At 47.6% G+C, this 26,233-nt stretch overlaps 3 protein-coding genes across 3 annotated transcripts; all 3 read left to right on the top strand.

Moving 5' to 3' along the window:
• The first annotated feature begins 382 nt into the window (after nucleotides 1-382).
• Nucleotides 383-11,457, top strand: LOC108963211 (uncharacterized). Its single transcript, XM_050982745.1, has 11 exons — nucleotides 383-406; nucleotides 6,349-6,489; nucleotides 6,709-6,819; nucleotides 7,802-7,940; nucleotides 8,600-8,700; nucleotides 9,182-9,358; nucleotides 9,576-9,686; nucleotides 10,184-10,322; nucleotides 10,763-10,851; nucleotides 11,239-11,388; nucleotides 11,449-11,457. The coding sequence occupies exons 1-11, from the start codon at nucleotides 383-385 to the stop codon at nucleotides 11,455-11,457; spliced, it is 1,191 nt and encodes a 396-aa protein (XP_050838702.1).
• A 201-nt stretch (nucleotides 11,458-11,658) lies between these two features.
• LOC108964068 (uncharacterized) lies at nucleotides 11,659-19,221 on the top strand. Its single transcript, XM_050982744.1, is given in 16 exon segments — nucleotides 11,659-11,718; nucleotides 12,234-12,372; nucleotides 12,747-12,892; nucleotides 13,308-13,445; nucleotides 13,640-13,702; nucleotides 13,705-13,752; nucleotides 14,254-14,392; nucleotides 14,823-14,911; nucleotides 15,367-15,543; nucleotides 15,732-15,842; nucleotides 16,342-16,480; nucleotides 17,034-17,137; nucleotides 17,590-17,730; nucleotides 17,944-18,054; nucleotides 18,432-18,570; nucleotides 19,133-19,221. Coding segments are annotated over 16 exon segments (1,833 nt in total).
• A 2,742-nt stretch (nucleotides 19,222-21,963) lies between these two features.
• Nucleotides 21,964-23,622, top strand: GKN1 (gastrokine 1). The gene is given in 6 exon segments (XM_050982743.1): nucleotides 21,964-22,087; nucleotides 22,090-22,157; nucleotides 22,294-22,434; nucleotides 22,564-22,674; nucleotides 22,997-23,132; nucleotides 23,534-23,622. Coding segments are annotated over 6 exon segments (669 nt in total).
• Nucleotides 23,623-26,233: the final 2,611 nt, after the last annotated feature.

Here is a 26,233-nt window from a genome sequence, read left to right as displayed (position 1 = left end):
ATATTATGTATCAAAAGCAAGAGTACACATCAATTAGCAGCAGAGCTGGCCTGGCCTGCCATCCAAATGAAGTTCCCTGTAAGCATACCTATCATTTCCCATAAAAGGGAAGGAAGTTGGGATGCTGGAGTGTGTCCAGAGGAGGGCAACAGGCTGCCAGGAGGTCTGGAACACAAGCCCTATGTGGAGGGAGCTGAGGGTGCTTAGCCTGGAGAAGAGGAGGCTCAGGGGAGATCTTACCACTCCCTACAATTGCCTGAAAGGAGAATGCAGCCAGGTGGGTTGATCTCTACTCCCAGGTAACTTGCAATAGGACAAGAGGACTCAGCAGCAGGGGAAGTGTAGGCTGGACATTAGGAAGAATTTCCTCACAGAAAGCATGATGGACATTGGAATGGGTGCTCAGGTAGGTGGTGGAGTCACTGTCCCTGGAGGGGCTTAAGAAAAGTCTGGATGTGGCACTTAGTGCCACATTCTGGTTGACAAGGAGGTGTCAGGTCATTGGTTGGTGACCTCAAAGGTCTTTTCCAACCTGGTTGATTCTTTGATTCTGTAAAACTTCACCAGATTTTAGAGGAGATGCTTAAAAACGTGCTCCTTCAGCCTTGGGATTGTTTCTGCTGGGAACTCTGTGCTGCATTAGCTTTTCAGCAGCAAATTCCTTCACCTGCCCTAAGCAGGAGAACACATCATACACGTGGCATTACTGGAGGAGGCAATTTACCTTTTACCAAAGTCTCTCGTCAGCCTCCATGACACATTTACCTAAACAATATAATTGAAAGGACCAATATTTTTCTTCCCCCATGACTATTTGCACTGTAGGAAGCCTTTCTTTTAACCAGAGCCTCTCTCTAGCATTACACTTCTCTTTCCCTGTATATTGTTTGCAACAAAAAGAGGTTTTGGTTTAACTTTAACAGGGCTATGTTGCAACCAAGGTGTTTTCAAAGAACACCTGCATCATTGCTACAACCAGCAAGAGGTTTTGGCTTGGCAAACCCTCTCCTACACCACCTCCAGGAGACAAGGTAGGATGGTGGTTGAAAGTGGGGCAGAAGATGGTCAGTGAAAAGCACTTGCTCCTACACACGCAGGAGAAAAGGGTCCAAGACCTGAAGAGAACTTTCTCAGCAGGCTGAGTCACCCTAAAAGTTCCTTCAAAAGTTGCATTGCCCAGGAATAACCCCTTCCCTCATACCAAAGAAGTGTGTACAGGTTCTGAATTCTAGTGCTGGTTTTCCTAAACGCTGTTTTCTGGCTTTGTTTCTTTGATGCTCAGGGACCTGGACCTACCAATTGCCACCCAGAGAGAATCACTTCATTATCTCCAGGAAAAGACTCCAAAGCTTGAGGCCATTTGGAAAATGCATCCAAGCCCTGTGCAGAGGAATTCCTTCCTACCTCGCTTACCCTGGTGAGTATGCTACTGACAGCCTTTGTGTTCCAAAATAAACAAGTGCTCGCTGTATACGTTTAGAATGATGCAGTTCAGTTTTTAAGTGACTTTCCCTGGTACATTTCCAACACTAAAGTTGGAAAAATTTCCACTACAATGTTCTCTTATTTTCTCAGTCTAATCAGCTTTTCTTTTTCTTTCAGAATCAAAGGTCTTATCAGGCTCAAACTTCTTAGAGCAAGATATTTTACACTTGAAAGTTAAGATAAATTAACTGCCGATTGCTCTGCTATATCTTCTACATTAACCATTTAAAATCAGGTGAGCTAAAGTCTGGTTTTATAGAGATCAGCATAACTAAGATCTTTTTATTTTAACATCACACCAACATACGAGGTATTACAATGGTTTATTTTAGAAATAAGCATTGTCATGCCACCTGACCAATTGCAAACAAACAGATGCACTATTATTCCGATCAACCCAGAAATCAAGGTGCAAATAACAGAATTAAGAAGAGTATTAAATGCAGTCTGGAGTTGCACACAGATGGCTATTTAAGAATGTTTAATAAAGGTTTAAGACAGGAGAAAAGAAGAATACTCTAACCAACTGCAAGTTGGAAATATGAAAGCGTATAGTTAGGTTAAAAGTAAAGCGAAAAGCCTGAGCCTCCTTTCTTCATTGAAAACTTCAGCATCTCCCTCTAGAAAACACCACATCTTCACCTCCCCTCCTCACTGAGGGGCCCTTCCTTGCTCTTTGAAAGGAGTTACTCCAGGAGACGCTTTACCCACTCAGGAACACTCCAGGGTTACTCCAAGGAAAGGACACAGCAGCCTGTTCTCCTCCGGAAAAGCCTTTTGGGAACTCTAAGTGTCAACTGACATGGAAACCAAAGCAAAACTGCACCCAAGAATTTTTTAGCACCTCCAAAACAAAGCAACCGTAGGTTTGCAACACTTAACAGAACTGTTCCCGTCTGCCTTGCCTGGGGTTTCTGGAGAGACTCTCCTCTCCTTTTCCAACCTGAGACTGATTTTTCCTTGAGATGCCACAAGCACAGCCCTCTTCCCTGCTCCTGCTGGGAAGCACTGGAAATGTGTCCCTGTGAGCCCTGTCACAGACGGTTCCACACGCCCCAGGCAGCCGAGCCGCGTCTGTGGTGCCGATCTCGCAGCCCCGCGGTCACCGCGCAGCACAGAGCCCGTCAGCCCCGCCGGCAAACAGGGGCAGCCGCTGCCCGCTGCAACCACCGACTCACCCACGGAATCACCCACAGGATCACTCAGGGAATCACACACAGAATCACTGCGTTGGAAGAGACCTTCAAGATCATCAAGTCCAATCCAGCCCCAACACCTCAGCTAGACCATGGCACCGAGTGCCACATCCGGTCTGTTTTTAAACACATCCAGGCATGGCGACTCCACCACCTCCCTGGGCAGACCACTCCAGTGCTTTATCACCCCTTCTGTAAAAAAACGTTTTCCTAATATCCAACCTATATTTTCCCTGGCATTCCCCCCAAGCAGCAACAATGCCTGCTGCAATACCGTCCCGCTTAAAACCAGATCTCCCACAGGAGAGTAAAACACCGTCAGCAAGGTCCAGCCGCTCGCAAAAGTGCTGTAACATCACAGACAGCGATTCCTGCTTTCATTAAAATATTATACATTGTAATGCTTGATACATCTCCAACCTTTTTTTTTCCTTTCACAAAAAGCCTTAATTCACCATGTGTCCTACAGTAACAGTTCAAACTTTTGCACACAAGGTGGAACTGGCACCGAACGAATGAAGCAAAGCAGTTGCTCTTTCCAGACCCAGGGAATGTGCTTGCAATATGATACCATGGAAGGTTTCTTGCTCAAACTGGGACGTCAGTACATTTCAAATATTCACTAATCAAATTTAAATTGATTCAGGTTTTGACTGATCAAAAAGAGAACGAGACTGTAAAAGAGATTTCTAAACAGGGACATGACAGCAAAGACTCCAGTGAGCCTCAGGAGACATCAACACTGCAACTCTCAAAATGTCTATTTAAGTACACAGGTCTAGAAATATTCTTAATAGTGCAGAAGATTGGAGTTGCTTACCGCACCAGAAAAGATTTCTCTCAACACAGGGGAGGCCTCAGCTTCATTTGAATTTAAATTGCAAGCACAACCCATAAGCATTCCACTCATGTAACAAAGTTTCAATATTTCATCCAATCTTAAGTCTGCTTTTCTGTTTATCCTACAGCAGACAGAATATAAAGTTAACACCTGAAGAAACTATGAACAAAAAAATATCCAAGTGTGACTTGAATATAATAAAAATGCCATCACACAATCTAATAAATGTGTTTTCATTCCCTCATGTATTTTAAGACAAATTGGCGATTTTGCAAGAACCTGATTTCTGAGGGATTTTTTTTTTTTTTACACAAAATAGATATTCTGATTGGACACACCCCCAGTAGGCCTAATACCCGTCTTGTGAGTAAAAATTACCTCAAAAACTGCAAATTAACCAAGCTGCAAGGACATAAATGCGACAGCTCCGCTCTGCCGGGTCCGCTGAGGCGCCGCCGCCTCAGAGGGGCTTTCCCGCCCTTTTTCCGCCCTCCCGTGCTCCTCTCCTCCCCCGCCGCCTCAGGGGGGCTTTCCCGCCCTTTCCCGCTCCCCTCACGGCCCGGCCCCGCCTCAGCCCCGCTGGCTCCGGCCCTCTCAAGGCGTCCCGCACCGCAGCAAAAGCTCGAGGGTTTATTCCTTGAGGAAAGGGTGAATTCCTCGCGGGCAGCGCAGGGGCTTTGTCGGTGTTTCTCATCGGGCAGCAGTGAGGGACGGAAAGTGCGGGCCGCCCCTCAGAAATCCGCACCGGTGCTGCTGCTCGTAAAGCAGCCTGCTGAATGTAATGCCCGTTTGGTGTAGCTGTACGTATCAAAAATACCGCTTCGGGCTTGGAGTTTCAAAAAGTGAAACTGAGACAAGCATTCAGTTTGATCAATATTGCACGTGCAACAGCGTTTAGACCTTATTTTTATGTATAAACCCCCACACCTGGCCACATTGCCTTTCCAAACAAGCAGCTGAGTAGTTTCCGTGCCATAGAGCCGGGTTGCTCACAGAATGAAATTGAAAACGGCGTGGGGCTATGAGGATGGTCTCAAGGAGAAGCCATGGCAGGAACAGCTGAGGGTATCAGCCGGAGGAGACTGAGGGGAGGTGGAATTCTTCAGTATTCTCTCGAGGGGTGGTGGAAAAGCAGTTCTCCCACCTCTGCTCTCTGTAATCAGTTACATGACCCGAGGGAATGGCTGGAGCTGGGTCAGGGGAGGTTTAGGGTGGATATTAGAAAAAGGTTCTTCACCCAGAGGGTGCTTGGGACCTGGAATAGCTACCAGAAAAGTTGTCACAGGACCAAGCTGGATGGAGCTCAAGGAGTGTTTGGACAATGTTCTCAGGTGGAACTCCTGCGGATTGTTCTTGTGCAGGCCCAGGAGTTGGACCTGATGATTCTTGAGGGTCCTCTGTGATTCTGTGATTCTTGTGAAACAGTTTTCAGTGGCCATGTTGTACTTGGGGCATGTATTTTTGTGGGTGCTATGGTTACAAAGACCATAAAGTGCATTTTGGAAAGTCCAAAGGCTTTTATTTATTCAGACTAATTGAAAGCGGGTTTTTTTGTTTGCTTAAAGCCAAGGCTATCTCTGATTGTAAGTTTGATGTAATGTTTCAGAAGTAATTAATACATGTCAGAAAGTTACTACAAAGCATATTTAATTTTTTCTTAGAAATGGAGCTTTATCTGATAATTATTGGGTCAAAATTTGCAGAAGTATAATCCCTGTGTTTATCAAGTAGTTACAGCAGGAAATAATTTTCAGTAAAATGCATCAGGGATACAAATCACAAAATAATTTTATTGCAACATTCAGTCCTTCCACACCTAATTCTGAAAACATATAAAAGGTGGAGGGTTCACATTGTTCTTCCTACTTGCAGCAGCATCAGCTCTGCAGTCAGGATGGGTCTCCCTGTAAGTATGCACGCTTTTCTTCCTTATGAACTGAAGCTTTGATTCAAACCCAGGCCTTTATCTCTCAGAAGGGCTTCTTGTCAATGCTTTTGCACAACTTTGGCACTCTGCACTAGTGCATCAAGCCCTTCCCTGTAGTGCCAGAGCAGAAGAAATGGAAAAGCTTTCTCCTCGCTCTTGTGAAATAGCTGTGTGTGCCTGCACAGCTCTGAGAAACAACTTGAGGTTCAGCTCTTGAAAGGACAAGTGTGAAATGTGTCTACTTTGAGCACGCTGGGGTAAAGCAAGGTGCCTCCCTTTGGGGGCACTGATGCAATCCCAGGCTGAAAGCAAAGAAAGGATCCAAGGAGGACCCTTCACCATCAGATTAGGAAAAGGGAAGGAGGACTCTCATGACCAGATTTGTCAGCCAGAGTTGCAGTTACACTTTGTATTTGATTTTCATTTCAGATTTTGACTGCAGTCCTTCTTGGACTTGTCCTGACTCCAGCCCTTGCTGATTACGTGAGTACAAATGAAAAATTCTACAGTGCTGCTCTGTGTTCCCTGCTTCATGAGATCTCCTTTTTCTTTCACCTTCCCCTTGGAGGAAACAAATCGAATCTTCTCAAACAGATGAAACTCTGGCATTCCCTGTGTGGTAGAACTTACTCTAGTCTAGCAAAGATTTTTGTAAAAATTTTAGGAGATCACTGTCTGGCTTGAAAATCTAAAAATGTCTCATTTTTAATTGAGTCTCAGCAAAAAAGTAAAAACCAGTAAGTCATTCTTGTGGTCCCCATCACTAGTGGCCAATCACAGATTGTAATGGCACTTAGCAGGGAGCAGCACTTCCAACGTAGCAGGGATTTTTCTAAAACTGTGGGGACATCACAGCCTCTCTTCAAACATTAAACATCTTCTTTCCCTTGGCTTTTCAGTCTCAGAATTCGGGTAACAACTGCCAGGTCTCTGTTGGTGGTGTTTTCCAAAATCTGACTATCAGTAGTCTGACACGTGTGGTGGTTATTGAACAAAGGAGCAACCAGTTCTCATGGAAAACCGTCTGGAACTACAACATGGTGAGTGGCAGGGAGGAGGCTTGTTCACAAAGAGTATGAGGAGACTGGCTCCTGGTAGAGCTGGCCCAGGGATGGGGATTGTTTCCTTATTCTGAATGTCAGGAGCCCATGATTTGGGGCAGCAACCCTTGGCATTCATTCCTGTTTTAACAAAGGGTTTTCTCTAGTCCCAAGGCCCAAAAAACTGAATTACAAGTGGTTAATAACTTTTTCTTACAGGGTATCATTGCAACCAAATTGCTGCAACAGAACACCTGCTACATTTCTGTCATGAACAGAAATGAGATGCCCAGCTTTGAGAATCTAGCCTACCTGGCTTCACAGAATGGGGTAAGATTCAAAATATCTTACTGTACTTGATAATCATTCTTTTGTCTGAGACACTGCTATTTTCCAAACCTTCTCAATCAATGGGTAAATAATGAGACATTTTATTGCTGATACTTCTGGTAATATTTTTTAGTTACATTATTTGTAAGCATTCAAAAACTACAATATCCTCATTCAAAAGCCTTTAGTGCAGGTTGGACATATTGAGCCTAAGTCCCTGATTAGTTACGTTATTTTTGCAATTACTTACATTATTATACAATTGAATTTTTTTTACTGTCATAGTATCTATAACTTAGATTTTTCATAATGTTTCTTAATTTCACATTCTCAAAGTATAAAAAATAACTTTTCTTCAGATGTTCTAATTGATGAAGGACAAATACTGCAGTATTACAGAGAAAATCTTTAAGTATACTTTCAAACATTTTAAAGAAAATTATGAACAATGTTTCTTTAGTTCAGTCATCCATATGGCCACAGACATTATACAAATTATCTTAGCATTCAGCATATTCACCTTTGCTAAACACTGGCTTCCCTTGAAATCTGAGAACTGAGTCTGTAAAACACCACACCTCACATAGCAGGAAGGCCTGTAGGGCAGAAGGGAAGCAGGAGGAGACTTCTCCTGCCAGCCGGCAGCCCGGGTGCCCCTGAGGGGCGAGGGCAGGCACTGAGCAAATGCCTTGGAAGGAGCTCTGGCTCCACAGAGCGGCCGCACTTCTCCTCTTCAGCGCTTTCCTTGTGCTGCCACTCCCCTCAGGCTCCCTGCACTTGGCTCCCTTGGAACCATCTGCCTTTGGAGCTGCCTTCAAGGCTTGCCAGTGCTGCCACAGTCTCCCAGGGATTGAAAGGTGTCCCTAAAGGCAGTTGGGACTCCAACACCCAGCCCCGAGCCATCCTTCCAGAGCTGGGAACAGCCCTAGCAGGAACCAGCTCCTGGCACTGATCCTGCTGAATGTTGGTGTTTGTTGTTTAGAACCAGGTTGGCCTTGGAAGACCTACCAAGAGGATTGCCTTTGTCACCAATGGACTGGTCAACAACCTCTACTCCTATGGAGCAGACATCATGGCTATGTGCAGTGGACTCACCACCTACATGGCTACCGAAGTTAACAGTGAGTGCAAGCATGGCAATTCTGAGGGTTACTGACCTGGCCTTTTTCTCTCCTGGGGCGTGACTAAGGCACAATTGCTGCTCCTCCTTGAGTCAGGCAGAAACCAGGGGCTTCAGCAGTTGCACAAAGGGTTCGGCACCTCGGCAGATCAAGATTGGAACAGGGTGGCGTCAACTTTGCTGAGTTGACCCAGGCAGCCGCCAAAAACTTGTCCTTCACAACACTAAACCAAGTGGCTTCCTCCCCTGTAACTTTTCCCCTGGGGCAATGATTCCATTCTCCAGCAATTAATTAGACATGGTAGATTCTTCCAGAATGTCACAGCCCATGTGACGGGGCCCATGAACTGGCAGCAGCCTCCCCATGTAATGCCCAGCCATTGGGACCCTCAGGAGAGAGTGCAGTAGAGCCCCGATTTCTGCACAGGAAATCCCAAGGGTGTTCAAGAGCAGATCTTTGTGAGCATTGCTGCCTGAGGCACAGAGGTGGTGCTCTTTGGGACTCCAAGAGGATCTGTCTCTTGTAAAGCTCAAACATTCCCAGAGCAGCAATCCTTCAGAACCTGGCAGGCTCTGAGCAACACCACCACCCTCCTGTAGAAGGGCAGCCAATGTCTTAGGCATCAGCTCAAGGGATTTTGTCTTTTCCAGCTTTGCAAGGACTCCAGGTGAATCTGGGATCGTGCATTACCCTTGAAGTCCTGAGAATTGTGGAGCTGAATTACTGCAATGGCAATGGCAGTTGGAATGGCAATTTCCCGGTGAGAAAACATTAGCCCTAAGCTTTTCATGTATCAGTTCTGGGGGCTCAAGAGCACCTCCCCTAAGCCAGTGCTAATGTCCTTCATAAAAGGACAAGATGCCCAAGATGCCTTCTTGTGCATCTCCTCTTTTGAGAGGTACCTGCTTGAGGATGCAGATGGTGAAAGAGAGTAATGGGCCAGCAGAGATTTCCATCCAAGGCCTTTGAGAAGGGATTTACTCTGGCCAGTGCTCTAGCATGCAACAGCATTTAAAGCCACTAGATGACAGCTGTCAGATGCAGCAGTCATTCACTGAATCCATGAAAAGAATTCTTATGGCCTCTGCCCACTGCCACAGCCTTGATTCTGGGTCTTTGGAAAGGACTGAGGCTTCCTGGGGACAGCATTTGTTCTATTGTAGCAGGAATTTTTCAGATGCTTTGGAAATATCATTGTCTGTGTTCAAAAATCAAATGTCTTCTTTCCCTTGGCTTTTTAGTCTCAGCAGATTCCAGGTGGCATCTTCAACAACACACAGGGCAACATCTTCAACCACACTCAAGTCATCATTGGTGGCCAGTCCCAAACTGTGACCATCAACAGGCAATGGCGTGTGGCTGTCATTGAGAAAAGGGCTGGCATTGGGTCCTGGAAAACCATCTGGAACTACAACACGGTGAGTGGCATGGTGTGCTTGTTCACAAAATGTATGAGGAGACAGGTAGCAGGTAGAGCTGTCCCAGAGATGGTGCTTGTTTCCTTATTCGGACTGTGTTGAGTGCAAAGTTTTGGGTAGGAAAACCTAGAATTCATTCCTCTTTTAACAGAGGGTATTCTCAAATCTAAAGACATGAAAGAATGAAGTACAAGTGCTGAATAATTTCATTTCACAGGGCATCATTGCAACCAAAGTCATGCAGCAGAACGCCTGCTACATTTCCATCATGAACAGAAGCCAGATGCCCCGCTTTGATAACCTGGCCCGCCTGGCAGAAGAGAGCAGGGTAAGGTTCCCAAGGAGTAGCAGAGTCTTGCCCCTGGAGTTCATTGATCCATTTCTTTATGTGCTTTTTCCTTCTGGACGGGACTAGGTTGCCACAAATGGCAGGAATTTCTTTCTCCGAACTGTATTTGGGTTGGGAATTTCCATAGGAATGCTTTGCTGAAAGAAGAAAAGGGTTGCACATTCCCTTCCCGTGTTCTGATTTCCCTGAGAACATTGAGCTCTGCAGCTTGCTGAAAACACTAGTTCTGAGCAGCTCTTTGAGGGCCTTAATTCTTTTGGCATGCCAGGACCTTAAAGTCCTCTGCAGGCCTTTCAATACCAAACTGCATTGGACAGGTCAGAACTTTGCATGGCTGCTGCTCGTGGCCAGACTCTGTTTTCCTTTGGGGTGCAGGAGAGCACCTCCCTATTCCACAGCCTTTCCCCTAGGGAATATGTCTAGCAGGAACCAGAACCCAGTACTGATCCTGCTGAATGCTGGTATTTGTTCTTTAGAACCAGTTTGGTCTTGGAAGACCTACCAAGAAGATCACCTTTGTCACCAATGGATTGGTCAGCAACCTGAGGTCTTATGGATCAGATGTCTTCTCTATGTGCAGTGGACTCACCACCTACATGACTTATGAAGTTCATGGTGAGTGCAAAAAAAAGGAGTTCTGTCTCTGAGTGACCTGGCATTTGTTTGCCTTGGGGAATGACCAATGCTCAATTGCTGCTCTTCTTCTTCCTCCTTGAGTCAGGCAGAAACCAGGTGCCTCGGCAGTTGTACAAAGGGTTCAACATCTTTGCAGATCAGGACTGGAACAGGGTGGGGTCACAGCCCCCATAAATGACCCACAGCCCCCCAAAGGAAACCCTTACAGCTCCTTTCCAGAAAGATTAAGGAGCCTTAATTTTGGGCCCAGAGGGTTTCAGCTGACACTGAGCTCCCCTGTAATGCCCAGTCAGTAAAAAGTGTCACCCTAAGTGTCACCAGCTGTCCTTCAGACCAGAGCTGACTGACAATTTAACTGGCAGCCAAGGTCTTAGGCAGTAGCTCATGGGGTTTTGTTTCTTCCTTTCTTGCTTTCCAAGGAGTCCAAGTCAATCTGGGATCATGCATTACCCTGGATGTCCTGAGAGTCGTGGATCTGAAGTACTGCACTGGCAATGGCAATGGACAAGTGAGGAAACCTGACCCTTACCTTTCTTGAAGCAAATGGGGGAGGAAACTGAGCTGCTGCCCAAAGCCAACCCTGATGCCCTTCTAGCCTGGCATCTTCTCTTGTGGGAGGTTCCTTCTTGAGGGTGCAGATGCTGAGAGAGAGCAATGGGTCAGGACGGGGTTCTGTCCAGGACTTTGAGCATGGATTAACTGTGGCCAGTCGTCCTTACAGCCTTTGCCCACTGCCACAGCCTTGATTCTGTGTCCTTTGGAAAAGACTGAGGGCAGTGCTGGGCACTTCCCGCGTGCAGCACTTCTTCCATTGTAGCAGGGATTTTTCAGAAAATTTGGGCATATCACTGTCTCCCTTCAAAGGTGAAATGTCTTCTTTCCCTTGGCTTTTTAGTCTCAGCAGGTTCCCGGTGGTGAGGGCAACACTCAAGTCATCATTGGTGGCCAGTCCCAAGTTGTGACCATCAACAGGCAATGGCGTGTGGCCGTCATTGAGAAAAGGGCTGGCATTGGGTCCTGGAAAACCATCTGGAACTACAACACGGTGAGTGGCACGGAGGGGGCTTCTTCACAAAGCATATGAGGTGACTGGTTCCTTGAACAGCTGGCCTAGGGATGGTGCTTGTTTCCTTATTCTGACCATGTAGTGTGCACAGTTTGGGGTTAGAACTCTCGGAATTTGTTTCTGTTTTAATATAGGGTTTTCTCCAAATCTCAGGCTTGAAATACTAAAGTATGAGTTCTCAATACCTTTATTTCACAGGGTGTCATTGCAACCAAAGTCAAACAACAGAACACCTGCTACATTTCTATCATGAAGAGAAGTGAGATGCCCAGCTTCAATAACCTGGCCCACCTGGCAGAAGAGAGCAGGGTATGATTCCAGATGAGTAGCAGTTTTGGGACCCTGGAGTTCATTGATCTCTTTATTCATGTGCTTTTTCCTTCTGGACAGGATGATGCTGTTACAAGTGGCACGATTTTCTTTCTCTCAACATTAGTGGGGTTTGACACTTTTGTGGGCAAGCTTTGCTGAAAGGCAATGAAAGGAGAAAGGAGGCTGCAACATTTCTTTCCTCCTCTTCTCTTTCTCATAGAATGTTGAGCTCTGCAGCTTGCTGGGCAAAGGCTTTATCTGAGGAGCCCTTCAAGGGCCTTAATGCTCAAGACATGCTGAAGAAGATCTAAAAGTCCTACACAGACTATTGAGTAGCAAACTGCATTGGTCTGCTCAGAGCTTTGCATGGCTGCTGCTCATGGCCAGACTCTGTTTTCCTTTGTTGTACAAGAGAGCACCTCCCTATTCCACAGCCTTTCCCCTAGGGAATATGTCTAGCAGGAACCAGAACCCAGTACTGATCCTGCTGAATGCTGGTATTTGTTCTTTAGAACCAGTTTGGTCTTGGAAGACCTACCAAGAAGATCACCTTTGTCACCAATGGATTGGTCAGCAACCTGAGGTCTTATGGATCAGATGTCTTCTCTATGTGCAGTGGACTCACCACCTACATGACTTATGAAGTTCATGGTGAGTGCAAAAAAAAAGGAATTCTGTCTCTAACTGGCCTGGCATTTGTTTGCCTTGGGAAATGACCAATGCACAATTGCTGCTCTTCTTCTTCCTCCTTGAGTCAGGCAGAAACCAGGTGCCTCGGCAGTTGTACAAAGGGTTCAACATCTTTGCAGATCAGGACTGGAACAGGGTGGGGTCACAGCTCCCATAAATGACCCAAAGGAAACCCTTACAGCTCCTTTCCAGAAAGATTAAGGAGCCTTAATTTTGGGCCCAGAGGGTTTCAGCTGACACTGAGCTCCCCTGTAATGCCCAGTCAGTAAAAAGTGTCACCCTAAGTGTCACCAGCTGTCCTTCAGACCAGAGCTGACAGACGATTTAACTGGCAGCCAAGGTCTTAGGCAGTAGCTCATGGGGTTTTGTTTCTTCCTTTCTTGCTTTCCAAGGAGTCCAAGTCAATCTGGGATCATGCATTACCCTGGATGTCCTGAGAGTCGTGGATCTGAAGTACTGCACTGGCAATGGCAATGGACAAGTGAGGAAACCTGACCCTTACCTTTCTTGAAGCAAATGGGGGAGGAAACTGAGCTGCTGCCCAAAGCCAACCCTGATGCCCTTCTAGCCTGGCATCTTCTCTTGTGGGAGGTTCCTTCTTGAGGGTGCAGATGCTGAGAGAGAGCAATGGGTCAGGACGGGGTTCTGTCCAGGACTTTGAGCATGGATTAACTGTGGCCAGTCGTCATCAGACACTCTGCCCACTGCCACAGCCAGTCCTTTGGAAAAGACTGAGCGCAGGGATGGCACTTCCCGTGTGCAGCACTTCTTCCATTGTAGCAGGGATTTTTCAGATGCTTTGGGGACATCACTGTCTCTGTTCAAAAATGAAATGTCTTTTTCCCTTGGCTTTTTAGTCTCAGCAGATTCCAGGTGGCATCTTCAACAACACACAGGGCAGCATCTTCAACCACACTCAAGTCATCATTGGTGGCCAGTCCCAAGTTGTGACCATCAACAGGCAATGGCGTGTGGCTGTCATTGAGAAAAGGGCTGGCATTGGGTCCTGGAAAACCATCTGGAACTACAACACGGTGAGTGGCACAGAGGGGGCTTGTAGACAGATGCAGGTACAGCTGTCCCAGAGCTTCTTTCCTTATTCTGGCCGAGTTGAGTGCACAATTTGGGATAAGAGCACATTAATTTGTTTCTGTTTTAACAAAGGGTTTACTCCAATTCCAATGTGTGAAAGGCTGACAAGTGATTTCTTAATATTTTCATTTCACAGGGCATCATTGTAACCAAAGTCACTCAGCAGAACGCCTGCTACATTTCCACCATGAACAGAAATGCCAGATGCCCCGCTTTGATAACCTGGCTCGCCTGGCACAAGAGAGCAGGGTAAGGTTCCCAAGGTGCAGCAGATTCATGAGCCTGGAGTTCACTGGCCCGATTCGTCATGTGCTTTTTCCTTCTGGACAGGTGACTGTTGTCACAAGGGGCTGGAAGTTTCTTTCTCTCAACACTACTGGGGCTTTGGAATTTTTCAGAGGAATGCTTTGCTGAGACTTGAAAGGATCTGCACCATTCCTTCCTCATCTCCACTTTCTCTGAGGATGTTGAGCTGTGCTGTTTGCTTGCCACAGCCTTTCTCTGAGAAGCCTTTCAAGGGCCTTAATGCTCTTGACATGCAAGGTCTCAAAGTCCTTCAAAGACTATTCAGTACCAAACTGCGTTGGTCAGATCTGACCTTGGTGTTGCAGCTGCTCTTGGCCAGACTCTGTTTTCCTTTGTTGTACAAGAGAACATCTCCCTATTCCACAGCCTTTCCCCTAGGGAATATGTCTAGCAGGAACCAGAACCCAGTACTGATCCTGCTGAATGCTGGTATTTGTTCTTTAGAACCAGTTTGGTCTTGGAAGACCTACCAAGAAGATCACCTTTGTCACCAATGGATTGGTCAGCAACCTGAGGTCTTATGGATCAGATGTCTTCTCTATGTGCAGTGGACTCACCACCTACATGACTTATGAAGTTCATGGTGAGTGCAAAAAAAAGGAGTTCTGTCTCTGAGTGACCTGGCATTTGTTTGCCTTGGGGAATGACCAATGCACAATTGCTGCTCTTCTTCTTCCTCCTTGAGTCAGGCAGAAACCAGGTGCCTCGGCAGTTGTACAAAGGGTTCAACATCTTTGCAGATCAGGACTGGAACAGGGTGGGGTCACAGCTCCCATAAATGACCCAAAGGAAATCCTTACAGCTCCTTTCCAGAAAGATTAAGGAGCCTTAATTTTGGGCCCAGAGGGTTTCAGCTGACACTGAGCTCCCCTGTAATGCCCAGTCAGTAAAAAGTGTCACCCTAAGTGTCACCAGCTGTCCTTCAGACCAGAGCTGACTGACGATTTAAATGGCAGCCAAGGTCTTAGGAATCAGCTCATGGGGTTTTGTTTCTTCCTTTCTTGCTTTCCAAGGAGTCCAAGTCAATCTGGGATCATGCATTACCCTGGATGTCCTGAGAGTCGTGGATCTGAAGTACTGCACTGGCAATGGCAATGGACAAGTGAGGAAACCTGACCCTTACCTTTCTTGAACCAATGGGGGAGGAAACTGAGCTGCTGCCCAAAGCCAACCCTGATGCCCTTCTAGCCTGGCATCTTCTTTTGTGGGAGGTTCCTTCTTGAGGGTGCAGATGCTGAGAGAGAGCAATGGGTCAGTTCTGTCCAGGACTTTGAGCATGGATTAACTGTGGCCAGTCCTGATGCACACATCAACCTCTAAAGGCACCAGATGGCAGCTGTCAGATGCAGCAATGATTCACTGAATGCTGGAAAGAATTCTTATGGCCTCTGTCCACTGCCACAGCCTTGATTCTGGGTCCTTTGGAAAAGACTGAGGGCAGTACCAGCACTTCTAGAGGCAGCACTTCTTCCATTGTAGCAGGGATTTTTTGGAAGCTTTGGGGACATCAGTGTCTCTATTCAAAGGTGAAATGTCTACTTTCCCTTGGCTTTTTAGTCTCAGCAGATTCCAGGTGGCATCTTCAACAACACACAGGGCAACATCTTCAACCACACTCAAGTCATCATTGGTGGCCAGTCCCAAATTGTGTCCATCAACTGGCAATGGCGTGTGGCTGTCATTGAGCAAAGGAGCTTCAGCAGGTCCTGGAAAACCATCTGGAACTACAACACAGTGAGTGGCACAGAGGGGGCTACTGCATAGCTGGCCCAGGCATGGCAATTGTTTCCTTATTCTGACCATTTTGAGTGCAAAATTTCAAGTAGAAACTTTCTGCAGTCGTTCCAGTTTTAACAAAGGGTTTTTACAATCCCAAGGCTTGAAAGACTGAACTGTGAGTGCTGAATAATTTCATTTCACAGGGCATCATTGCAACCAAAGTCACGCAGCAGAACGCCTGCTACATTTCCACCATGAACAGAAATGAGATGCCCCTCTTTGATAACCTGGCCCGCCTGGCAGAGGAGAGCAGGGTAAGGTTCCCAAGGAGTAGCAGAGTCTTGCCCCTGGAGTTCATTGGCCAATTTTTCCATGTGCTTTTTCCTTCTGGACAGGATGATGTTGTCACAAGTGGCAGGATTTTCTTTCTCTTATCACTAGTGGGATTTTTTCAGAGGAATGGTTTGCTGAAAGAAGAAAGGGGGCTGTACTATTTCTTTCCTCCTCTTCTCTTTCTCTGAGGATGAGGTTGAGCTCTGCAGCTTGCTGGGGAAAGGCTTTATCTGAGGAGCCCTTCAAGGGCCTTAATTCTCTTAGCATGCCAAGATCTCAAAGTCCTTCAAGAACTATTCAGTACGAACCTGCATTGACTAGCTCAGAGCTTGGTGATGCAGCTGCTCTTGGCCAGACTCCCTTTTCCTTTGGGGTGTGAGAGAGCATCTCCCTATTCCACAGCCTTTCCCCTAGGGAATGTGCCTAGCATGAAACAGCTCCTGACACTTATCTTGCTGAATGCTGTAATTTCTTGTTTAGAATCAGATTGGTTTTGGAGGACCTTTCAAAAAAATCACCTTTGTTGCCAGTGCATACGTGAACAACCTGAGGTCTTATGGATCAGATGTCTTCTCTATGTGCAGTGGACTCACCACCTACATGACTTATGAAGTTCATGGTGAGTGCAAGGAAAGGAATTCTGTCTCTGAGTGACCTGGCATTTGTTTCCCTTGGGGAATGACCAATGCACAATTGCTGCTCTTCCACCTTGAGTCAGGCAGAAACCAAGGGTTTCAGCAGTTGTACAAAGGGTTCAACATCTTTGCACATCAGGATTGGAAAAGGGTGGTGTCACAGCCCCCATAATGGACCCAAACCCAACCTCACAGCTCCTTTCCACTAATCTTAATGAGTCTGGGCCCATGGACTGGCAGCAGCCTGACCATGCAATGCCCAGCCATTGGGACTCCCAGGACAAAGTGCAATAGAGCCCTGATTTCTGCCCAGGAAATCCCAAGGGTGTTCAAGAGCAGATCTTTGTGAGCATTGCTGCCTGAGCCACAGAGGTGGTGCTCTTTGGGACTCCAAGAGAATCTGTCTCTTGTAAAGCTCAAACATTCCCAGAGCAGCAATCCTTCAGAACCTGTGTGTTCTCTGAGCAACACCACCACCCTCCTGTAGAAGGGCAGCCAATATCTTAGGCTTCAGCTCAAGGGTTTTGTCTTTTCCAGGTTTCCCAGGACCCCAGGTGAATCTGGGATCGTGCATTACCCTCGATGTCCTGAGAGCTGTGGATCTGAAGTACTGCACTGGTAATTTCCATGGCAATGGACAGGTGAGAAAACGTTAGCCCTTACCTTTCTTGAATCTGTTTGGGGGGCTCAAAGCCAACCCTGACGCCCTTCTTGCCTGACATCTCCTCTTTTGAGTGTTTCCTGCTTGAGAGTGCAGATGCTGAAAGAGAGCAATGGGTCAGCAGAGATTTCTCTTCAGGACCTTAAGTGTGGACTTCCTCTGGCCTGTGCTCTAGCATGCATCAACCTCTAAAGGCAGCAGATGGCAGCTGTCAGTTGTAGCAATGATTCACTGAATTAATAGAAAGAGTTATTATGACCTCTGCCCAGTGCCACAGCCTTGGTTCTGTGTCCTTTGGAAAAGACTGAGGGCAGTGCCAGCACTTCTCAGGGGGCAACACTTCTTCCATTGTAGCAGGGATTTTTCAGGAGCTTTGGGGACATCACTGTCTCCCTTCAAAGGCTAAACATCTGCTTTCTCTTGGCTTTTCAGTCTCAGCAGGCAGGGAACAACTGCCATTTCTCTGGTGCCTGTGTTTTCCAAAACATGACTCTCAGCAGCCAAACACGTGAGGTGATTATCGAGCAAAGGAGCCAGCAGTTCTCCTGGAAAACCATCTGGAACTACAACACGGTGAGTGGCATGGAGGGGGCTCCTTCAAAAGCTTTACTGGGAGCCTGGCTCTTGGTACAGCTGGCCCAGGGACATGTTTCTATATTCTCCCCATCCTGAGTTCAAGATTAGGGGTAGAACCTCTCAGCATTTGTTACTCTTGTTAGTCAGAGTCTATCCTGTCTTTTTGGGTGGAAAACCAAACTGCAAGTGCTCAATAAGTTTTTTTTACAGGGTGTCATTGCAACCAAACTGGTGCAAGAGAGAACGTGCTACATTTCCACCATGAACAGAAATGAGATGCCCACCTTTGATGCTCTCGTCAGATATGCTTCAGAGAACGGGGTAAGAGTGAAAGTCAGCAGTTGCTTGGATTGCTGTGCAGCCCGGGTGCCCCTGAGGGGCGAGGGCAGGCACTGAGCAAATGCCTTGGAAGGAGCTCTGGCTCCACAGAGCGGCCGCACTTCTCCTCTTCAGCGCTTTCCTTGTGCTGCCACTCCCCTCAGGCTCCCTGCACTTGGCTCCCTTGGAACCATCTGCCTTTGGAGCTGCCTTCAAGGCTTGCCAGTGCTGCCACAGTCTCCCAGGGATTGAAAGGTGTCCCTAAAGGCAGTTGGGACTCCAACACCCAGCCCCGAGCCATCCTTCCAGAGCTGGGAACAGCCCTAGCAGGAACCAGCTCCTGGCACTGATGCTGCTGAATGTTGGTGTTTGTTGTTTAGAACCAGGTTGGCCTTGGAAGACCTACCAAGAGGATTGCCTTTGTCACCAATGGACTGGTCAACAACCTCTACTCCTATGGAGCAGACATCATGGCTATGTGCAGTGGACTCACCACCTACATGGCTACCGAAGTTAACAGTGAGTGCAAGCATGGCAATTCTGAGGGTTACTGACCTGGCCTTTTTCTCTCCTGGGGCATGACTAAGGCACAATTGCTGCTCTTCCATCTTGAGACTGACACAAAGTAAGCAGCAAACATGCATCCTTGTAGAAGATGTGTATAAATCTAGCAGGTCATTGTCAGTTTCTTTATCACAGAGATTCTTGTGTTGAGGTCAAATCCAATATTCTTTTGAAATATAGTCAAGCAGTGCTTTTACTCAGAGGAGTTAAAATTGAGGCCCCATCCAAGTATTCTGAGGCCCTCTCCAAGCTGATGGTCTCCAGCTCTCTTTTGGGAAACACTCTCAGCTCAGGCTCCAGCTGCTGCATTCTGGCTTAGCACTAGTTCCACGTACTCACTGCTTGCTTTGCTTTAGGGTTGCTTTGGCAGCTGAAAGGGCTCCATGGGACTGAAAAGGCAAGTGCAAGGTGCCAGGTTTAAGGGCTGTCAGTGAATGCACAGAGCACTTAAAATCATCTAAGCCAGTGTCTCTCTTTTTTTTTTTTTTTTTTTCTTTTTCTGATGTTGTTTGTACAGGACCCCAGCTGATTCAGGGATCATGTATCTCTCTTGATGCCCTCAAACTTGTGGATCTGAGTTATTGTGGTGGCAATGTCAATTCCTGAAAACCTTATCTTCAATCAAGAACAGAGGATCTGAGCTGCTGCCCAAGGCAAACCCTGGTGCAATTCTTCCCTCACATCTCCTTTTAGAGATGGTCTTGGGGATTTGGATGCTGACACAGATCAACTGGTGACCACATCTTTCAAATAAAGTCCTTCATTATGTATTAACTCCAGCTTGTTACTCATTACTCTACCCTTTTTCATCCAAGAACCCCTCCACAAAAATATTTTTATTGTTTCCCTTCTGCCCCATTTGAGCCCTTCAAATGCTTTTTTGACTGCCAGCTCTCAACACAGGACACAGACAAGGAGCTGGGCAAGCCCCAGGGTGTGGATAGTACACACAAGGCACTCACAGTTAGGACCTTCCTTCCTTGTTCAGGGAAAGATGCCTCACATTAAGAATCTTGATTCAGGTGGCACAAAAAGCAGAAAAAAAGGGCAAAGCACTGATTTTGCCTTTTCTAGGGAAAGGGGAGTCTCCTTTGTGGGATTTACAGAGTTGTTCTGTTCCTAAAATGAGGCAAGGTTGGGATTCCTGTTGCTCAAATCTTTGCAATCAAGGTTATTTCCTTTTCTCTAACGAAAATGGCAGGATGCCCCAGGTTATCCAGGTGAATACAAATCTGCCTTTAGCACCAGCACCAACCATGCCACATCCCTCAGTTTCTGGCACACTCAAATCTGCCCTTGGTCCATGATATGGTGCACACTGGCACAAAGCATCTCTGCACGTTCACTGGGAATCTCTGCTCTGCTTCTGATGATCATTGTTTTTCCTTTACAAATGGCTGTTAAATACACTGAGCCTACCACGACCACTTTTCTCTCACCTCCCTGTACGCCATGAATTCAGTCAGGCAGGTATCAAAGCCTCCTCTTATCAGAACACTTCCCCAGGAATCTCGTCAGGCTTCTGTGAACACAGGGCACCTGCCAAAACCCATTTTCAGACTTAACTTTGGGATATTATGCATCAAAAGCAAGAGTACACATCAATTCGCAGCAGGTTTCAACATCAGTTTGTGGAAGTTGACAGAATTCAGTGGCAGGGGTTGGTCTGTTGCTTACTGCATAGATGAAACCTGCAAAGGAAAATCAAATTAAAATGGCTTCAGAATGGCATACACAGAGTCCAGGGGTGCAAAGGGTGAGGGTGCAAAGGGTTTAAGAGCATTTAAACACTGACTCATTTACAAGGTGATTCAATAGTGTTTCCTACACCTACAACAAAGACTGGAATACAGATTCTAGATACAGCATTCACACCCTTATCACTCCTCATGCACCCACACAGGCCCAGAGCTGTTTACATCTCTGTCTGTGTGTGCAAAAGGGCCTGGTAAAAATTCCCCTCGAGTTCACCGAAAGGGGTCAGATGCCTTTGCATTTCTCAGTGGGTGAGGGTTGAGTCTCCAGGAGTGGGGGATTCCAGCCCAGTCAGAGTTTGAGCCCTGCAGAGCTGAGGCTTTGCAAGCTGCAGGACACATCCCACTCCAGAGGGGAAGCTCGAGGAGCCCACTGCAGTGCAGGGCAGCTCTAAGGCCCCCTGAGCTCTGCTGGTCATGGATCAGGAGAGGATTGTCCTTAACTCCCAGGAGATTTCCACCCTGGCCTGTCCCAGCTGGTAACAATGGTCCTGTTCCACTCAGGCTGTGATCCAGGTAGATGGTGTTCCAAGGCTGTCAGGGCTGAGTGATTGTCCCTTGTTCCCTGCCTGGGTCAGGGAGCCAATATTCCTGATATAAGCAGTGTCACTCCCACTCTCAGAGCTGCCAGTACAGTCATGGAAACCAGGCTGGGGCAAAGCCTGAATGTAAAGCCTGACACAAGAGCACTGATGGCTCTTGTGGGGTTCCCAGATGGGCTTCCCAGCCTCCCCTCTGAGGCCACAAACCATCTCCCCTTTACTCTGATCTCCAAGAGCAATAATCCCCCAAAACCTGGCTACTGCAGCCAATGCTTTATTGACAGAAACACTGCTGGGAATCCACAAAGCTAAATCCTTTCCTCCTTTAATCTATCCCCAAAATTGGACCGTGAAGAAAAGCTCCAAGGAGCACCACAAAAACAGTTCACACCACTCTGGCACTGGGGTTGTGCCTGAGCAGGACAAACATCATACACGTGGCATTGCTGGAGGAGGCAATGAAACCTATTTATTTTTTTTTTCCTACCAACAGATTCCTACCTCATTATCATCAGATTCCAGCAGATCAAAATTTCCAAAAGTACAATCCCCCTATTTATCAAGTACTTACACCAGGAAATAAATACCAGGGACATGCAGCAGGGAAACAAACGACGAAATAATTTTACTGCAGCATTCAGCCCTTCCACACCTAATTCTGAAAACAAATAAAAGGTGGGAGGCTCACATCACTTATTCTGCCTGCAGCAGCATCAGCTCTGCAGTCAGGATGGGTCTCCCTGTAAGTATGCATGCTTTTCTTCCTTATGAACTGAAGCTTTGATTCAAACCCAGGCCTTTATCTCTCAGAAGGGCTTCTTGTCAATGCTTTTGCACAACTTTGGCACTCTGCACTAGTGCATCAAGCCCTTCCCTGTAGTGCCAGAGCAGAAGAAATGGAAAAGCTTTCTCCTCACTCTTGTGAAATAGCTGTGTGTGCCTGCACAGCTCTGAGAAACAACTTGAGGTTCAGCTCTTGAAAGGACAAGTGTGAAATGTGTCTACTTTGAGCACGCTGGGGTAAAGCAAGGTGCCTCCCTTTGGGGGCACTGATGCAATCCCAGGCTGAAAGCAAAGAAAGGATCCAAGGAGGACCCTTCACCATCAGATTAGGAAAAGGGAAGGAGGACTCTCATGACCAGATTTGTCAGCCAGAGTTGCAGTTACACTTTGTATTTGATTTTCATTTCAGATTTTGACTGCAGTCCTTCTTGGACTTGTCCTGACTCCAGCCCTTGCTGATCACGTGAGTACAAATGAAAAATTCCACAGTGCTGCTCTGTGTTCCCTGCTTCATGAGATCTCCTTGAACCTTTCATTTTTCTAAAGCCTTGGGGAGAGAATCCTTGAAAGCCTAAGTGTTCTTTCATTTGTTTTTCTAGCACCAACAGACTGAAATAAGCAAGAAAATCTCCATTAGTGGAGGCTACCAAATTATGACCATCAATAGGAGATGGCTGGTGGCAAGTGTGGAGCAACAGACCAACCATGAGTACTGGAAAACCATCTGGAACTATGACACAGTGAGTGCAGCCTCTTGTTCAGAGACTGGCTCAAACATTCAGTAAAAACTGGTTTTTACCTTTTTTAATAGGTATGAAATTCCAATATTAATGATGAAATTCCAAGTGGTCAATAACTTTATTTTACAGGGTTTTATGGCAACCAAAGTGCTGCCAGAGAGAGCTTGCTACATTTCCCTGATGAACAGCACAGAGATGCCCAGCTTCGATGGACTTCCCCAGCTGGCTGCAGACATCAGGGTGAGATCAAAAAGGAACAGTTACTTGGAAAGTTGTACTTAATGCAAGTGAGACCTTGCTATTCCCAAAAGCAACAGGTACTTTAAAGACCAGGTTTGTCCCACCATTAATCAGATATTTGTATCAATTTTACAACAATGTAAGTTTAAACTTTTGAAAATTGGAATGCCCTTGTTCAGTTGCTTCCAGTGGAGGGTTTGCATCTTTGGCCAATGTTGTAGCTCAGTTAAAATGTTTATAACTAAAACTAGGAGTGTGCCTGGAGTGAAGCAGAGCAGGGCACTGATCTTGCTGCATGCTGGTGTTTGATGTTCAGAACCAGAATCACCCCAGACCCCCTGCAAAGGAGATCTCCTTCACCCTCATCAGGAGAACCATTCGTGACCTGGAATCCTACGGACCAGACATCTTCTCCATGTGCAGAGGGCTCTCAACTTTCGTGGCCTATGAAGCTGAGGGTGAGTGCAAGCAGAGGAATTCTGTCTCTGTGACCTGGCATTTGTTCCCTTGGGGAATGACCAATGCACAATTGCTGCTCTTCCACCTCAAACCCACAGGAACCAGGGCCCTCAGCACTTGTACAGAGGGTTTGACATCTTTGCAGATGATGGACTGGAACAGAGAGGGGTCCCAGCCCCCATAAACGACCCAACCCAAACCCTTACAGCTTAATGGGGCTTTATTTTGGGCTCAGATTGTTTTGGCCCACACTGAGCTCCCCTGAAGTGCCCAGGCAATAAAAAGGGTGTTTCTAAGCACCTCTGTCCTTCAGCTCAGAGCTGACTGAGGACTTGACCCAGAGCCCTTAGCAGCACCTAGTCTGTCTCAGGGTAATTGTTTTATTTCCTTGTTTTTGAAGGACCCCAATTCAATCTTGGATCGTGCCTCAAGCTTGATGTCCTTCAATATTTGGCCCTCACCTACTGCCACAATGATAACTTTGTGTGAATCAGGCCTCTCCTGAGCTGCTCCAGCCCTGCTGGGGCTGCTCCCTGGCATCTCTTCTTCCCAGAGGTTCCTTCCTGAGGATTGAGTGCTGGGACAGATCAGTTGGTGAGCAGAGCTAGCAATTAAACTCCTTCACCATGGAAGAACTCCAGCCTGTTTGTCGTTACTCTATCCTTTTTCATCCAAGAACACTTCCACAAAAATATTTTGCCCTTTCACTGCTCTTTTCATCCCAGCACAGCCAGAGAGCTGGGCAGGCCCCAGGGTGCGTGTGGTACAAACAAGGCACTCTCAGTTGGGACCTTACATTAAAAATCTAGGGGGTACAAAAGGCAGATAGAAAGAAGTGAAAAACAATTAATTTATCTTTTTTAGGGGAAGGGGAATCTCCTTTGTGGGATTTACAGGGTTGTTCTGTCCCTAACGTAAAGCAAGGCTGGGATTCTTGTTGCTCGAATCTTTGAAAAATTACAGCAGTCCAGGGAAGGGAAAAAATCCTCCTGGCCACTGAGTGTCAGCCTCGAGTTGCACAAGAGAGATGGAGAAGGCACTCGGTCCGGGCAGAGGAATCTGCCAGCCCAGGGCACCAGGAGAGAGCAGCGCTGCCAGTCCCAGCTGGGCTGTTCCAGCCCTGGAGACACAGCCAGGGGCTCTGAGGGGTCTGCAGCAGGCAGGAATCCCTGTGCAGAGATCATTTCATGGTGGGAATGACACTGGGAGCGTGGGGAGCTTCCACAGGGCGCTGAAACAGCTTCCTGGGGTCCCCTGAGAAACGGGGACTGTGGTTTTTAGAAGCTGACAAAAGCCACTAGCCAGCAGCCAGGTCAGAGCCCTGGGAGCCAAAGGGAAGCACCCAAAGGTGCTCCCAAAGCCCAAGGCACCAGCTGGAGCTTCAGTGTGCACAGCTGTGTGCAGTTAAAGCACCTCCCAGCCCTTCTCCTCTCACCCTCAGCCCTCCCCAGGTCTCTCACACACAACCTGACACCTTTGTGATGTTTTTGTTTCTGGCATTTTTGTGGGGGGGGGGGGGGAAGGGCAGACAAATTCCAGCACCCCTCCCATGAGCTGGAGTGTTGGTGCTGCTGTCAGCAGATCACACACAAAAATACACACTCTTAAGGCAGCCAGATGAGGAGGATTAGTCCTGGAGGAATTCAGAATTTCAGGATAAGGCTCAGATAAAGTTGCCCTTGGTCAGCAGCTCCCTCCATCTCAGAGCACTCCCAGCTCCTGCTGATGCTTCATTCCTTGGCTTTTCCCCAAGCTCTCCTTGTGTCACTGTGACCCCACAGCTACCCAGAGACTCTGATCTCCTCCTCCAGCTTTGGAGAGGGATGTTTAAAGACAGATTTAATGCTTTAAGCAGTGCAGGGCAGCTGGCAAGCCTGGCACAGGTGCATTGCATCCACTGAACTCACCTGGTGCTGGCACTGAGGAGATTTGGGTTGTTGGTGTGCCCTGAGGGTCTGGGAGGGGAATTTGGGAGCCCCTGTAGCAGTAAGAGCTGAGCTGGAGGTGCCAGGGGCTCCCTCAGTGGGGTTGGTGCTCCTTGTGAGCTCTCCTGCCAGCTTTGGGAGCCTGGGCTGCTGTTTGTGCAAGGAGACAGGACAGGTGAGTGGAGGTGGAGTTACATCCTCCACTGGCTCTCCTCGAACAGGGGAGCTCAGCCTTTAGAGGATTTGGGGCAGGCTTTGGTAAGCACAGGCACTGCTGAGCACTGCTCAGGAGGGAGAAGATGCAGGGCAGGAACCCTGGCCTGGCTCTTCACTCCTGAGAAGCTGCCCCAAGATTCTCAAGGTCTTCACACTCAGATGCTGCCTGTGTGGGGAGCAAAGATGGGGAGCACAGGGGTCTGTGCACATCTGTGTGAGGAGCACAGGGATCTGTGCACATCTGTGTGGGGAGCACAGGGGTCTGTGCACATCTGTGTGAGGAGCAGAGGGGTCTGTGCACATCTGTTCTGTGTGAGGAGCACAGGGGTCTGTGCACATCTGTGTGAGGAGCACAGGGATCTGTGCACATCTGTGTGGGGAGCACAGGGGTCTGTGCACATCTGTGTGAGGAGCACAGGGATCTGTGCACATCTGTGTGGGGAGCACAGGGATCTGTGCACATCTGTGTGGGGAGCACAGGGGTCTGTGCACATCTGTGTGGGGAGCACAGGGGTCTGTGCACATCTGTGTGGGGAGCAGAGGGGTCTGTGCACATCTGTGTGAGGAGCACAGGGGTCTGTGCACATCTGTGTGAGGAGCAGAGGGGTCTGTGCACATCTGTGTGGGGAGCACAGGGGTCTGTGCACATCTGTGTGGGGAGCTCAGGGGTCTGTGCACATCTGTGTGGGGAGCACAGGGGTCTGTGCACATCTGTGTGAGGAGCACAGGGATCTGTGCACATCTGTGTGGGGAGCACAGGGGTCTGTGCACATCTGTGTGGGGAGCTCAGGGGTCTGTGCACATCTGTGTGAGGAGCACAGGGATCTGTGCACATCTGTGTGGGGAGCACAGGGATCTGTGCACATCTGTGTGGGGAGCACAGGGGTCTGTGCACATCTGTGTGGGGAGCACAGGGATCTGTGCACATCTGTGTGAGGAGCAGAGGGGTCTGTGCACAT

This window comes from Serinus canaria, chromosome 22, assembly GCF_022539315.1.
Source record: "Serinus canaria isolate serCan28SL12 chromosome 22, serCan2020, whole genome shotgun sequence".
NCBI classification, from domain to species: Eukaryota; Metazoa; Chordata; class Aves; order Passeriformes; family Fringillidae; genus Serinus; species Serinus canaria.
Note: the sequence above shows the minus strand (reverse complement) of the source record. Positions and strands in the feature narration are given on the sequence as shown.